At 39.1% G+C, this 14,797-nt stretch overlaps 1 protein-coding gene across 1 annotated transcript; it reads right to left on the bottom strand.

Annotated features, from left to right (window-relative positions):
* Window positions 1-7,579: 7,579 nt before the first annotated feature.
* LOC142689494 (uncharacterized) lies at window positions 7,580-10,153 on the bottom strand. The gene is made up of 3 exons (XM_075847588.1): window positions 9,492-10,153; window positions 8,812-8,965; window positions 7,580-8,443 (listed from the first exon to the last, which is right to left on the bottom strand). Exons 1-3 carry the CDS (start codon window positions 9,517-9,519, stop codon window positions 7,699-7,701), a joined length of 927 nt encoding a protein of 308 aa, XP_075703703.1. The 5' UTR covers window positions 9,520-10,153; the 3' UTR covers window positions 7,580-7,698.
* Window positions 10,154-14,797: the final 4,644 nt, after the last annotated feature.

The raw sequence follows: 14,797 nt of genomic DNA, 5'->3' as shown, positions 1-14,797 counted from the left end.
CGCTTTCACCTCAGTGAAATGAGCCAATGTGGAGGCAGCAGAGAAAGTGACCACACTGGTGTTTATGACATCACAAGCAACACCACCTGTGACATCATAGCTGCATAGAAGGGAAAGACTGGATTATACCAGATTATACCAGATTATACCGGATTATACCAGATTATACCAGATTATACCAGATTATACCAGATTATACCAGTTCTGTAACACAAATGTTGAACATATTAAAATGTTTGTGAATAATGGACAATATTTACCAATTAAAATGTGCCATAACTTTTTCAAACTTCCTAAAAAAAAGGGTTGTGGCTAGCAGAAGTTGTAAGATGCCCACATTTCTGAAAAATATAAAAGTGCTGTAGACATGTGCAGCAGTCATGAGGTGAAGTAAAGAAGAGAAGAGCGCCTAACATCCCTACCAATTTCAGCCGTGTGCAACATTTTTATAAATTTGGTGCAATTTGCTCCATTTTCGGCGCCTTGTAAACTGATGCCTTCTATGACAGTAATGATAAATCATAAAAATGAGGCTTTAAATTGCTATTCAAGAAAGCCTCATGGACTATAGATGCTAATCCAGCATTGCTCACTTATAATATATATTAGAAGGGATAAATGACTCGATGGGCATGTTTTGTCATTTTGACGATTTGCCGGTCCATTGAATATGATGGAAATCGATTTGTGTAGCTCTTACTTAGTTAATCAATTAACCAAAGTAATGTAATAGATAGTAAATCAGGCATTTTCCCGGATGGTCACTTTAAATATCAGGCTTTTATTATATATACAGTACACAATCATCTAGCAGAAAATCTGACATATACAGCACCAAATAATTCATATTACCTTTCTAATATACAACGCCGGAGATTTGCTTAGACACGTACACTTTGGATTTGAAGTGGATGCCACGCTGTGAAACGCGTCCATTACTAATATAGTGTGCATGAGGACTGAGACTGATTTTAATGAGACGCCATCTACGCATGAGAAGCATTTGCTAAATCTAGTATTGGGGCAAAATGTGGGCAAATTTTTTAAAAAGAAATCTAACTGAACTGCTGGGACTGCAGCATCTTATCCACAGGTGCCGGGGCTGCACATTTACAAACGGCCGCAGCTTCCCCATCCATCACTGCTTTCCATTCACTGACAGTGAGGCAAAGCGCACTAGAAGTACCAGCTTGGCCGCACTACCAACATAAACATGCAAACCTACTAATCAGGTGCCTCAAGAAGTGACATTACTACAAGTACAACGGACCTTTGAGTTGTGCTGCTCTGGCGCGTAAAAACAGAAAATAGCCGTTCAAATAACGCTGACATTGTATATAACGGCATCGGAAGTGTAATAACATTCAAGTGGATACAACGTATAGAATATATCATAAGCTCGGGCCCTTATACATCTGGCATGACAACACCGACATCCACCATCTGATCAACACAGACACTCACCATCTGGCAATACTACTAAGGGTAAGTTCACACTGGCGTTACTATACGTTTATCTCTCTTCCGTCAGAGGAAGAGAGGATCGAAAGATTAAGCGGAAAGCAACGGTTCCGTTAGAATTACCATTGATTTTAATGGTAATTCTTTGGTTTCAGTTTCTTTCCGTTTGTCTCCGTTCGATAGGTTTCCTATTTTTTTCACGGAAATAAAAGTTCTACAGACTGCACTTTTGCTTACGTAGAAAAAAACGGAAACTTAGCGAACGGAGATAAATGGAAAGCAACTGAAACCAAAGAATTACCAATCAATGGTAAATCTAACGGAACCGTTGCATTCCGCTTAATCTTTCGATCCTCTCTTCCTCTGACAGAAGAAGGTAAATGTATAGTAACGCTACTGTGAAATTAGCCTAATACTGCTAATACTGCTAAGGCTCTGTTCACATCTACGTTGGGGTCCCGTTCTGACTGAAGCAATAGTGTAGTCGACTAATCTATTGATTCCGGCAAAACGACTGGTCCGGTGCACAAAAGAGACAAACGGAAACCAGGGGCACAGACTCCATGACCATTGAAATCAGTTTGCGTCTGTTCACGGTCCCGTTCTGAAGGAAACCTCCGACGCAACATAAAAAAAGGGACCCCAACGCAGGTGTGAACAGAGCCTAATACTGCCAATATTACTAATATCCTAATACTACTAATACTACTAATACTACTAAGGGCATGGTCACACGTGGCATATCATTGCCCTGCTTAAACTGCTAATACTACTAATATTACTACTAATACTATATCATTGCCCTGCTTATACTGCTAATACTACTAATATTACTACTAATACTATATCATTGCCCTGCTTATACTGCTAATACTACTAATATTACTACTAATACTATGATATCATTGCCCTGCTTATACTGCTAATACTACTAATATTACTACTAATACTATGATATCATTGCCCTGCTTATACTGCTAATACTACTAATATTACTACTAATACTATATCATTGCCCTGCTTATACTGCTAATACTACTAATATTACTACTAATACTATGATATCATTGCCCTGCTTATACTGCTAATACTACTAATATTACTACTAATACTATGATAGCATTGCCCTGCTTATACTGCTAATACTACTAATATTACTACTAATACTATGATATCATTGCCCTGCTTATACTGCTAATACTACTAATATTACTACTAATACTATGATATCATTGCCCTGCTTATACTGCTAATATTACTACTAATATTACTACTAATACTATATCATTGCCCTGCTTACACTGCTAATACTACTAATATTACTACTAATACTATGATATCATTGCCCTGCTTATACTGCTAATACTACTAATATTACTACTAATACTATGATATCATTGACCTGCTTATACTGCTTATACTACTAATATTACTGCTAATACTATGATATCATTGCCTTGCTTATACTGCTAATACTACTAATATTACTACTAATACTATGATATCATTGCCCTACTTATACTGCTAATAGTACTAATATTACTACTAATACTATATCATTCCCTGCTTATACTGCTAATACTACTAATATTACTACTAATACTATATCATTGCCCTGCTTATACTGCTAATACTACTATTATTACTACTAATACTATATCATTGCCCTGCTTATACTGCTAATACTACTAATATTACTACTAATACTATGATATAATTTCCCTGCTTATACTGCTAATATTACTACTAATACTATGATATCATTGCCCTGCTTATACTGCTAATAATACTAATATTACTACTAATACTATGATATCATTGCCCTGCTTATACTGCTAATACTACTAATATTACTACTAATACTATGATAGCATTGCCCTGCTTATACTGCTAATACTACTAATATTACTACTAATACTATATCATTGCCCTGCTTATACTGCTAATACTACTATTATTACTACTAATACTATATCATTGCCCTGCTTATACTGCTAATACTACTAATATTACTACTAATACTATGATATCATTGCCCTGCTTATACTGCTAATACTACTAATATTACTACTAATACTATATCATTGCCCTGCTTATACTGCTAATACTACTATTATTACTACTAATACTATATCATTGCCCTGCTTATACTGCTAATACTACTAATATTACTACTAATACTATATCATTGCCCTGCTTACACGGCTAATACTACTAATATTACTACTAATACTATGATATCATTGCCTTGCTTATAATGCTAATACTACTAATATTACTACTAATACTATGATATCATTGCCCTGCTTATACTGCTAATAATACTAATATTACTACTAATACTATGATATCATTGCCATGCTTATACTGCTAATACTACTAATATTACTACTAATACTATATCATTGCCCTGCTTACACTGCTAATACTACTAATATTACTACTAATACTATGATATCATTGCCCTGCTTATACTGCTAATACTACTAATATTACTACTAATACTATGATATCATTGCCCTGCTTATACTGCTAATACTTCTAATATTACTACTAATACTATGATATCATTGCCCTGCTTATAATGCTAATACTACTAATATTACTACTAATACTATGATATCATTGCCCTGCTTATACTGCTAATACTACTAATATTACTACTAATACTATATCATTGCCCTGCTTACACTGCTAATACTACTAATATTACTACTAATACTATATCATTGCCCTGCTTATACTGCTAATACTACTAATATTACTACTAATACTATGATATCATTGCCCTGCTTATACTGCTAATACTACCAATATTACTACTAATACTATGATATCATTGCCTTGCTTATACTGCTAATACTACTAATATTACTACTAATAGTTATGATATCATTGCCTTGCTTATACTGCTAATACTATATCATTGCCCTGCTTATACTGCTAATACTACTAATATTACTACTAATACTATATCATTGCCCTGCTTATACTGCTAATACTACTAATATTACTATTAATACTATATCATTGCCCTGCTTATACTGCTAATACTACTAATATTACTACTAATACTATATCATTGCCCTGCTTATACTGCTAATACTACTAATATTACTACTAATACTATGATATCATTGCCTTGCTTATACTACTAATACTATATCATTGCCCTTCTTATACTGCTAATACTACTAATATTACTACTAATACTATATCATTGCCCTGCTTAGGGCATGACCACACATGGCGGAATTCCTCCGCAACTGTCCGCATCCATGCCGCACAGAATCCGCATTGCGGATTACGCTGCGGATTTTGGCAAAGTGCTGCGGATTGCCTTGCGGATTTAGTTGCGGATTTCGTTGCGGATTTCAAAGGCAAGTCTTCCAAAAAGGAACTGACATCATTTGGGAGTTCAGTTCCTATGACGACGAGCTGGACACACCCATGGCATGTATAAGTGTGGCCAGAAAGAGAAGTGAATCTCGCCGGAGAAGTATACTAGTCCGAAGTGTGGGATAATGCCTGACATCCAGGAGCGACCACTTCAATTACGCCGACAATATTTGATTCTGCTGCTGCGCACCATAGTCAGCATTGTCCGTCGTCGCCAAAGGCAACGTGTAAGTAATATTTAGTCATCTACACACATCCAATGCAAAAGTATATGTTTCTGTCTGCTAATGATATAGTAACAGGTTTCTTGGATTTCACAATCATTATTTGCACACAGGCTGAAGAACGAGGCCGTGTCCGACTGTGGGTTCACCCTTTGGTTGCAGAAAGATCAACCAAAGGTCATTTTGCACTTCTTTGCTGCGATCTAAGAAGGTATATATTTGGGATACAATCTTTCATTGTCACTGCCCCTGTTGTTCTGTTGGGTAACTTAAGAGCACATGATTCATATGTTTTGTAATGAGTCTCTGCTCACCTCTACTCACCAGGCTGCTATATGTGAGAGTAGGGTGTAGAGTAAAGTGCCCGGCTTGCAAACGCCCTGTTCTGTGCAGTGGATAGGCCATTGATTTATCAGCGCTTGCCCTCGGACAGTCGTCCCTGTCACCGATCAGTTGCCGTGAAGGGTCCATAGTGTTCGGATACCCTTCTTTGGCTTAAGTTACTCACAATTCAATAGCTCACAGAGCAAAATTGGCCAATCCCACGAATTCAAAGACTATCCCATTGCAGTGCATCTGAGAATTATCGCATAGTCACTACATACACTACCTGTGTATTGGCGATTGACAGCCTAATCAAGTCAAGGAAATCCAGGGGTAGTATCAGTCGTCCGAGCACAGCGTGTGCTTCCAAACAGCTAGTTGCTGACGGTCTCGTGTGGAGGACCCAGAGGGATGATATATTGATGGGCTATCCTGAGCATACCACATTCATTACTGGTGTCTGGACCACACCTGGGGCAAACCTACGTACAAGTAGTACAGACGGACGAAGGGTTTAATTAGTGCACACCACATGGTGTGTGTAAATGCTGGCATGTGTTTCCCACTTAGGCTGGTTACCCCGCATTTAGGTTAATCTTCTTTGTGGTGTGGTCTAGATATCCAGACAAATTTACGGGATTCTGCCGGATGAGCATCGAAGCATTTGACAGGCTGCTCGAAATTGTCAGGCCACACATTACCAAGCAGAATACCTGGATGAGGATGGCGATTACTGCTGAGGAAAGGTTGCTCATCACCTTGCGGTAAGTTGCCACATTTCTGCGTGTCATCTAACATACAATCATTTTCTCTATTGTGCATTTTGCGAGCTTGGGTACGTTTCTTGTTTCCCCAAACATATGTATTATAGTCTCCCTACATGTTGTTCTTCCTAAATAGTGGGATGTAATGTAATGCCTGATGTTTTTTGGTTTCAGATTTTTGGCCACCGGCGAGACGTATGCATCCCTGCACCTCCAATTTCGTGTGGGCAAATCCACCATTTCCCAAATTGTGAAGAGCACATGCAAAGTTCTGTGGGAAGAGTTGCAGCCCATTGTCATGCCTTGCCCCACTCCCGAGATTTGGTTAAATGTCGCAGCTGGCTTTAGAAATGTCACCCAGTTCCCAAACTGCATAGGCGCAGTTGATGGCAAGCATGTAAGGGTGCAGCAGCCACCGCACTCAGGATCACGCTTCTTTAATTACAAGAAGTATTTTTCGGTCGTCCTGATGGCGGTGGCTGATGCACATTACAAATTTGTTACCATTGATGTTGGTGCCTATGGTAGTACTGGGGACTCCCGGGTGCTGCGAGCCTCCCAGATTGGCCTCCAAATTCTCATAGATAACGTGTCTCTCCCCCCTCCGACACCTCTTCCAGGAACCACGCGTCCAGTCCCCTTCGTGATGGTATCGGATGAGGCATTTCCTTTGAGCCCTAACCTGCTGCGCCCATACCCACGAAGGGGACTGAATGTCTGTCGTCGGATTTTTAATTATAGGCTGAGCAGGGCACGACGTTTCGTCGAGTGCACGTTTGGCATCATGGCAAATCAGTGGCGGGTCTTTACCTCGGCCATGCAATTGGAGGAAAACACCGTTGATGCGGTCATCAAGGCATGTTGTGTCCTCCATAACTACCTCCAGGAATACCGTCAAGAAGTTGAGGGCGACTCACTTCTGCCCTATGTTGGCAGTGCCATTAACTGGGGTTCTGCTGGTCAGGGCAGTAGTGGTGTACGCGTACGAGATATTTACTCGGATTATTTCCTCACTTCTGAAGGGGCCGTACCTTGGCAATACTCCTGTGTTGGCGGGGTGCGGCCAACCCAGCAGTAATCGGTTTAATGTCCAAACAGTAGGCAATTGTGTCATTGATACTCCTATGGAATGGAAAATTGTGTGTTGGATGTGCTTCCTTTGCAATAAAATAATGCACTATTACTTGGATTTGGCCTAAGTGTGTGTATTTTATGAATCCCATGTCTGAATAGGGAGTATGATGTCTAGGTTGCCTTTCTTGGTTGAGCACACCATAGCATCTCAAACCACACAGTATTTACTAAATGAAAACGGCCACACTGTGAACAATCGTTATCGTCCCCTTGATGCCCTCCCGCATTTTGGCCTCCTCCCATCCAAATCAAAAAAAACACAAGTCAGAGTCATAAATTCAACGGAACTTTGATGGAACGTATGAACATCACAACTAAATACAAGTCGAATCATGTAAGTAACAAATATTAAATACCTGGTACATTAGCGACCAAACAAAAAACAAAACATACTACAATATGTGGAAGCGCGGGGGGCTTAATTGTGGATGCGACGAGGGGGCAGAGGAGGAGGTTGAGGTAGGGGGCATGTATGCCGCAGAGGTGGGAGGATGGATATGAAGAGGTGGGAGAGTGGACGAGTATGGGGTGGGCAAAGGGTTTGGGACATTGGGGTATGGGCGGAAAGTGGAAGCAGAGGGATGTCCATGAGTCCAGGGGGAAAAATAGGGATCGGGCTGCAGGGAGGGTGCAGAGGCAGGAGGTGGGGCGTGCGGCACAGCGGCAGACGTCTCAGCCCTACGGCCAGTTAGTGTTCGCAGGTGAAAAATGAGATCTCCCACATCGGGTAGGGGCTGGGGGGCCTCAAAGATATCGGCCAGGGCGAAGACACAGGTCATATATGCCGCCCGCCGAGTATTTTCCATCTCGCGGCATCGCCCACCAACGGCATTCCCGAAACTGGTGTATTGGTCCTCGGCCTCCACCCTCCGAATCATGCGCATGGCTTGGCCCTCTACCGTGTCACTTTGGTCTTCTGGCGTATGGCGCTTTCGGCCACCCACTCTTTGGCGCGGTCGGGAAGTAGCTGCCGTGGGGGCTGGAGAGGTGTCGCCACGCGGAGTTGCTGGTGCCGGGGTTGGCTGGTAGGGCGCATCTTCCTCAGCCACCATTGATGAGGAGCCTGCCACGGCCTGCTGCTGCACCTGGCCACGTGCACTCCGTTGTGGCGTCCGGGGTGGTACATTTCCGGACGTTCTGCATGGAAAAAAACGCTCATTGACTAAGGGGATTCAGAAGACATTTCTCCAACAGTTTGTCAGTCGCTAATCTCGTTAACATATCCTTTTGCCATTCTACACACACCCCAACTGACACCAATCTTTGGGGGGGGGGAAACTAAAGACGTATTCTCGTCATGAAGAGAATGAGTTACATAAGCAACACAGAGTGATATGTGATAATGTGTACGGTCAGGGGTCATTTTCGTGACAACACTGGCAAAAGGAAAACAAACATGTGGAATATAATCTTCACGCAATAGACATTGCATTACGTTATTTTTGAATCACATGTTTCATGCGCTCCCTTTTATAACCCAGGTGTGTGTGCGAATAGAGACTTACCTTCGTAGCTCCCTGCAGGGAATGAGGAAAGCCAGTTCCTCATAGTAGGCTATGGCACGGCCCCGTGAAGGAGAGGAGCCACTTGCAGGTGTCTTTGATAGCTGTTTGCGGAACCGGTCTCGTACTGTCCTCCACCGATTGCGCACATCATTTTCTGGAAAAGGAAGGATGTGTTTTAAATTAGGGCATAGTGGATGAAGTCAGGTGTATACAGCTCAATTGCGTCCTCTGGCCTGTCGTGAGGATATATCATCAATGCAACCACATCATTGGGGCAGAACTTGAGTAGACAGCAACTATGGCTACGCCTGGGTTGCCACCACCTCTTGCCATGGCAAAAATAGGCCACGACGCCACCAAGATGCTGGCAAACATCTGCCCATGCATTTAAATGTGCATATGGTTGTCCACGCTTGCAAAAGGTACTTCAGGTCGTTAAATGGAGTGTGTAAGGCAGGATTTAGTGCCGTCAATAGGCCATGTGCACATACCCTTACAGTCGGGGAAAAAGGGATCAGCAACTGCGCATGTGCCATAGTGACATGTCAAAAGTTGGGGTATGGTTTAGCAAGGCAGGAAAGGAAATTAGTGCTGATTTTTGCTAGCATGCTAATGATGCAAACCAACCTTTGGCAACAGTGTTTTGACCTCTCTGCATTACAAACTAAATGCAAACTTACCAATCACTCCCTGCTCCCTCTCCAGCATCCCGTCCCACTCGGGGTACAGTCCGCGGCACACAAACGACCATCCCTCGTCACGGGCGTTGCGGTCGCTGTAGGCAGCTATCGAGCTGTCCCAGATCTCTGGCCTACTATGCACCTATAAAAATCCCAAAAAATTGCATAATGCTGTTTGCTTGGTACTCTGGAATCACAGTGGAGCTGTTACATGGTGATCTGCCTTAAGAAAATGGACATTCTGCAGGTGCTGCTAGTGTTAATCCATACATAGTAGACATCTTGAAACAACATGACACAAACATATACATGTACTTACCAGATTAATGAGGGACGAAACCTCCATGTCCATACGTCTGTACCTCGACATGGCAGCCTGTGTTCAGAGTTGGCTCTTAACTTTTTTTAAATTCTCTGTCAGGCTGCAAGCCGAAAATGGCGTCTTCCTTTTGTAATATGCTGAATGCTGATGTCATATCCTGCTCCGGCAGGAAATACGCACCGCACCACTAACTAAATCCGCACCACACATAACATCTGCGGACTTCATTGCGGAATTTCGATTCTCCATTGAAGTGAATGGAGAACTTCCGCAATGAGTCCGCAACCAGTCCGCCACTGCTCCGCAACAGACAGAGCATGCTGCGGACACCAAATTCCGCTCCGCAGCCTATGCTCCGCAGCGGAATTGTACGCATCGTGTAAACGAACACTGCTAAATTAAAGTGAAAGTCAATGGAGAAACGGCTCCGCTGCGGATTAACGCTGCGGAGTGTCCGCAGCGGAATTTAAGTGAAAATCCGCTATGTGTGAACCCGCCCTTATACTGCTAATACTACTAATATTACTACTAATACTATATCATTGCCCTGCTTATACTGCTAATACTACTAATATTACTACTAATACTATGATATCATTGCCCTGCTTATACTGCTAATACTACTAATATTACTACTAATACTATGATATCATTGCCCTGCTTATACTGCTAATACTACTAATATTACTACTAATACTATGATATCATTGCCCTGCTTATACTGCTAATACTACTAATATTACTACTAATACTATGATATCATTGCCCTGCTTATACTGCTAATACTACTAATATTACTACTAATACTATGATATCATTGCCCTGCTTATACTGCTAATATTATATCATTGCCCTGCTTATACTGCTAATATTACTACTAATACTATATCATTGCCCTGCTTATACTGCTAATACTACTAATATTACTACTAATACTATATCATTGCCCTGCTTATACTGCTAATACTACTAATATTACTACTAATACTATGATATCATTGCCTTGCTTATACTACTAATACTATATCATTGCCCTGCTTATACTGCTAATACTACTAATATTACTACTAATACTATATCATTGCCCTGCTTATACTGCTAATACTACTAATATTACTACTAATACTATATCATTGCCCTGCTTATACTGCTAATACTACTAATATTACTACTAATACTATGATATCATTGCCTTGCTTATACTGCTAATACTACTAATATTACTACTAATACTATGATATCATTGCCCTGGTTATAGTGCTAATATTACTACTAATATTACTACTAATACTATGATATCATTGCCCTGCTTATACTGCTAATACTACTAATATTACTACTAATACTATGATATCATTGCCCTGCTTATACTGCTTATACTACTAATATTACTGCTAATACTATATCATTGCCCTGCTTATACTGCTAATACTACTAATATTACTACTAATACTATGATATCATTGCCCTGCTTATACTGCTAATACTACTAATATTACTACTAATACTATGATATCATTGCCCTGCTTAAACTGCTTATACTACTAATATTACTACTAATACTATGATATCATTGCCCTGCTTATACTGCTAATACTACTAATATTACTACTAATACTATGATATCATTGCCCTGCTTATACTGCTAATACTACTAATATTACTACTAATACTATGATATCATTGCCCTGCTTATACTGCTTATACTACTAATATTACTGCTAATACTATATCATTGCCCTGCTTATACTGCTAATACTACTAATATTACTACTAATACTATGATATCATTGCCCTGCTTATACTGCTAATACTACTAATATTACTACTAATACTATGATATCATTGCCCTGCTTATACTGCTTATACTACTAATATTACTACTAATACTATGATATCATTGCCCTGCTTATACTGCTAATACTACTAATATTACTACTAATACTATGATATCATTGCCCTGCTTATACTGCTAATACTACTAATATTACTACTAATACTATGATATCATTGCCCTGCTTATACTGCTAATACTACTAATATTACTACTAATACTATGATATCATTGCCCTGCTTATACTGCTAATACTACTAATATTACTGCTAATACTATATCATTGCCCTGCTTATACTGCTAATACTACTAATATTACTACTAATACTATGATATCATTGCCCTGCTTATACTGCTTATACTACTAATATTACTACTAATACTATGATATCATTGCCCTGCTTATACTGCTAATACTACTAATATTACTACTAATACTATGATATCATTGCCCTGCTTATTCTGCTAATACTACTAATATTACTAGTAATACTATGATATCATTGCCTTGCTTATACTGCTAATACTACTAATATTACTACTAATACTATGATATCATTGCCCTGCTTATACTGCTAATACTTCTAATATTACTACTAATACTATGATATCATTGCCCTGCTTATACTGCTAATACTACTAATATTACTACTAATTCTATATCATTGCCCTGCTTATACTGCTAATACTACTAATATTACTACTAATACTATGATATCATTGCCCTGCTTATACTGCTTATACTACTAATATTACTGCTAATACTATATCATTGCCCTGCTTATACTGCTAATACTACTAATATTACTACTAATACTATGATATCATTGCCCTGCTTATACTGCTAATATTACTAATATTACTACTAATACTATGATATCATTGCCCTGCTTATACTGCTAATACTACTAAGATTACTACTAATACTATATCATTGCCCTGCTTATACTGCTAATACTACTAATATTACTACTAATACTATATCATTGCCCTGCTTATACTGCTAATACTACTAATATCACTACTAATACTATGATATCATTGCCCTGCTTATACTGCTAATACTACTAATATTACTACTAATACTATGATATCATTGCCCTGCTTATACTGCTAATACTACTAATATTACTACTAATACTATATCATTGCCCTGCTTATACTGCTAATACTACTATTATTACTACTAATACTATATCATTGCCCTGCTTATACTGCTAATACTACTAATATTACTACTAATACTATGATATCATTGCCCTGCTTACACTGCTAATATTACTAATATTACTACTAATACTATGATATCATTGCCCTGCTTATACTGCTTATACTACTAATATTACTACTAATACTATGATATCATTGCCCTGCTTATACTGCTAATACTACTAATATTACTACTAATACTATGATATCATTGCCCTGCTTATACTGCTAATACTACTAATATTACTACTAATACTATGATATCATTGCCCTGCTTATACTGCTAATACTACTAATATTACTACTAATACTATATCATTGCCCTGCTTATACTGCTAATACTACTATTATTACTACTAATACTATATCATTGCCCTGCTTATACTGCTAATACTACTAATATTACTACTAATACTATGATATCATTGCCCTGCTTACACTGCTAATATTACTAATATTACTACTAATACTATGATATCATTGCCCTGCTTATATTGCTAATACTACTAATATTACTACTAATACTATGATATCATTGCCCTGCTTATACTGCTTATACTACTAATATTACTACTAATACTATGATATCATTGCCCTGCTTATACTGCTAATACTACTAATATTACTACTAATACTATGATATCATTGCCCTGCTTATACTGCTTATACTACTAATATTACTACTAATACTATGATATCATTGCCCTGCTTATACTGCTAATACTACTAATATTACTACTAATACTATGATATCATTGCCCTGCTTATACTACTAATACTAATATTGCTAATACTACTAATACCACCAAAATAACAATAAATAAAGATCAGTGATACCGTCCAAAAAATGCAAGTGTGTGAATATTGGTCAAAGTCGTCGGTTTTAATATAGATACTCATAATAGCAGGGCCCACTATATGGAATTCATCTACAATTTTTTTATATTTTAACAGGTTATAACGTATTATTTATATTCTATTTGATTGCATATAAATTAATGTCATTTATTATTTTCCTTTTTTTATTTATTATTGTTTAAAGGACATTGGATCCCAAGATTTGCACATAACTTCAAACCACTGTAAAAATCATATTTGTACTCGTCTTTGTTGTATATTGTTCCATATTGTCCTCTTGACATATGCAGAGAGCCGTGTAATCAAACATGACGAAAGTAAATAGATATAATTGATATTGATACAAAACCTGAACTAACATTGATTTAGTCTTGAGAGCCGGTTTTATCTCATATTATTTTGAATCTTTACTGTATGGGGTACAGATTACTGTGCACTCGACTACATCACGCATTTGCCTACGTCGTGGGTGAGCCGCCCTGTATTCCATTATATTATAATATTTCTTCATTATATAATGATTAAAACTCCTTGGCGACATACGACGTACCATTACTGAGATGTCGCCAAGGTAAAGTATGGAGCCCGCTCCATACTCGGCGGGTGACGGCTGTGTTATATAGCCGACACCTCCCTCCAGTGGGTGGAATCAAAGTTTACTTTGATTCCGCCCCTTTAACATTTTAAATGCCGAGGTCAATCGTGACCGCGGCATTTAAATTGTTAGAATCCGAGGGGCACCCCCTCAAACACGCCATCGCGTCCCTCTTGCAGCGAGATTGGCCATTTACAATGGTTGTTATGGCAGCCTGGGGGCCTAATAAAGGCCCCCAGTTCTGCCATCTTTGTACTCCTTTGAAGATTTGCCTCTGTCACGAGGGGTACGTGGACCCACTGGGCCGTACCGCCTTGATGGTATGGCAGCTGGCCTAGAGGACACAGGTCACAGTCTATAGTTCGTATAGTGTACTTGTGGTAGCTCAGACAGTAGCAAGACAGGCTTAGCTGGGAACTAGGCAGCATGCAGGCACCAGGCGGGGTGTAGCAGGACAGACATGGTACACAGCACAGCACGACTTCAGC

The sequence above is a fragment of the Rhinoderma darwinii genome (genome assembly GCF_050947455.1).
Source record: "Rhinoderma darwinii isolate aRhiDar2 chromosome 5 unlocalized genomic scaffold, aRhiDar2.hap1 SUPER_5_unloc_30, whole genome shotgun sequence".
NCBI lineage: Eukaryota > Metazoa > Chordata > Amphibia > Anura > Rhinodermatidae > Rhinoderma > Rhinoderma darwinii.
The sequence above is the reverse complement of the archived record's forward strand: the minus strand, read 5'-3'. Positions and strand labels throughout refer to the sequence as shown.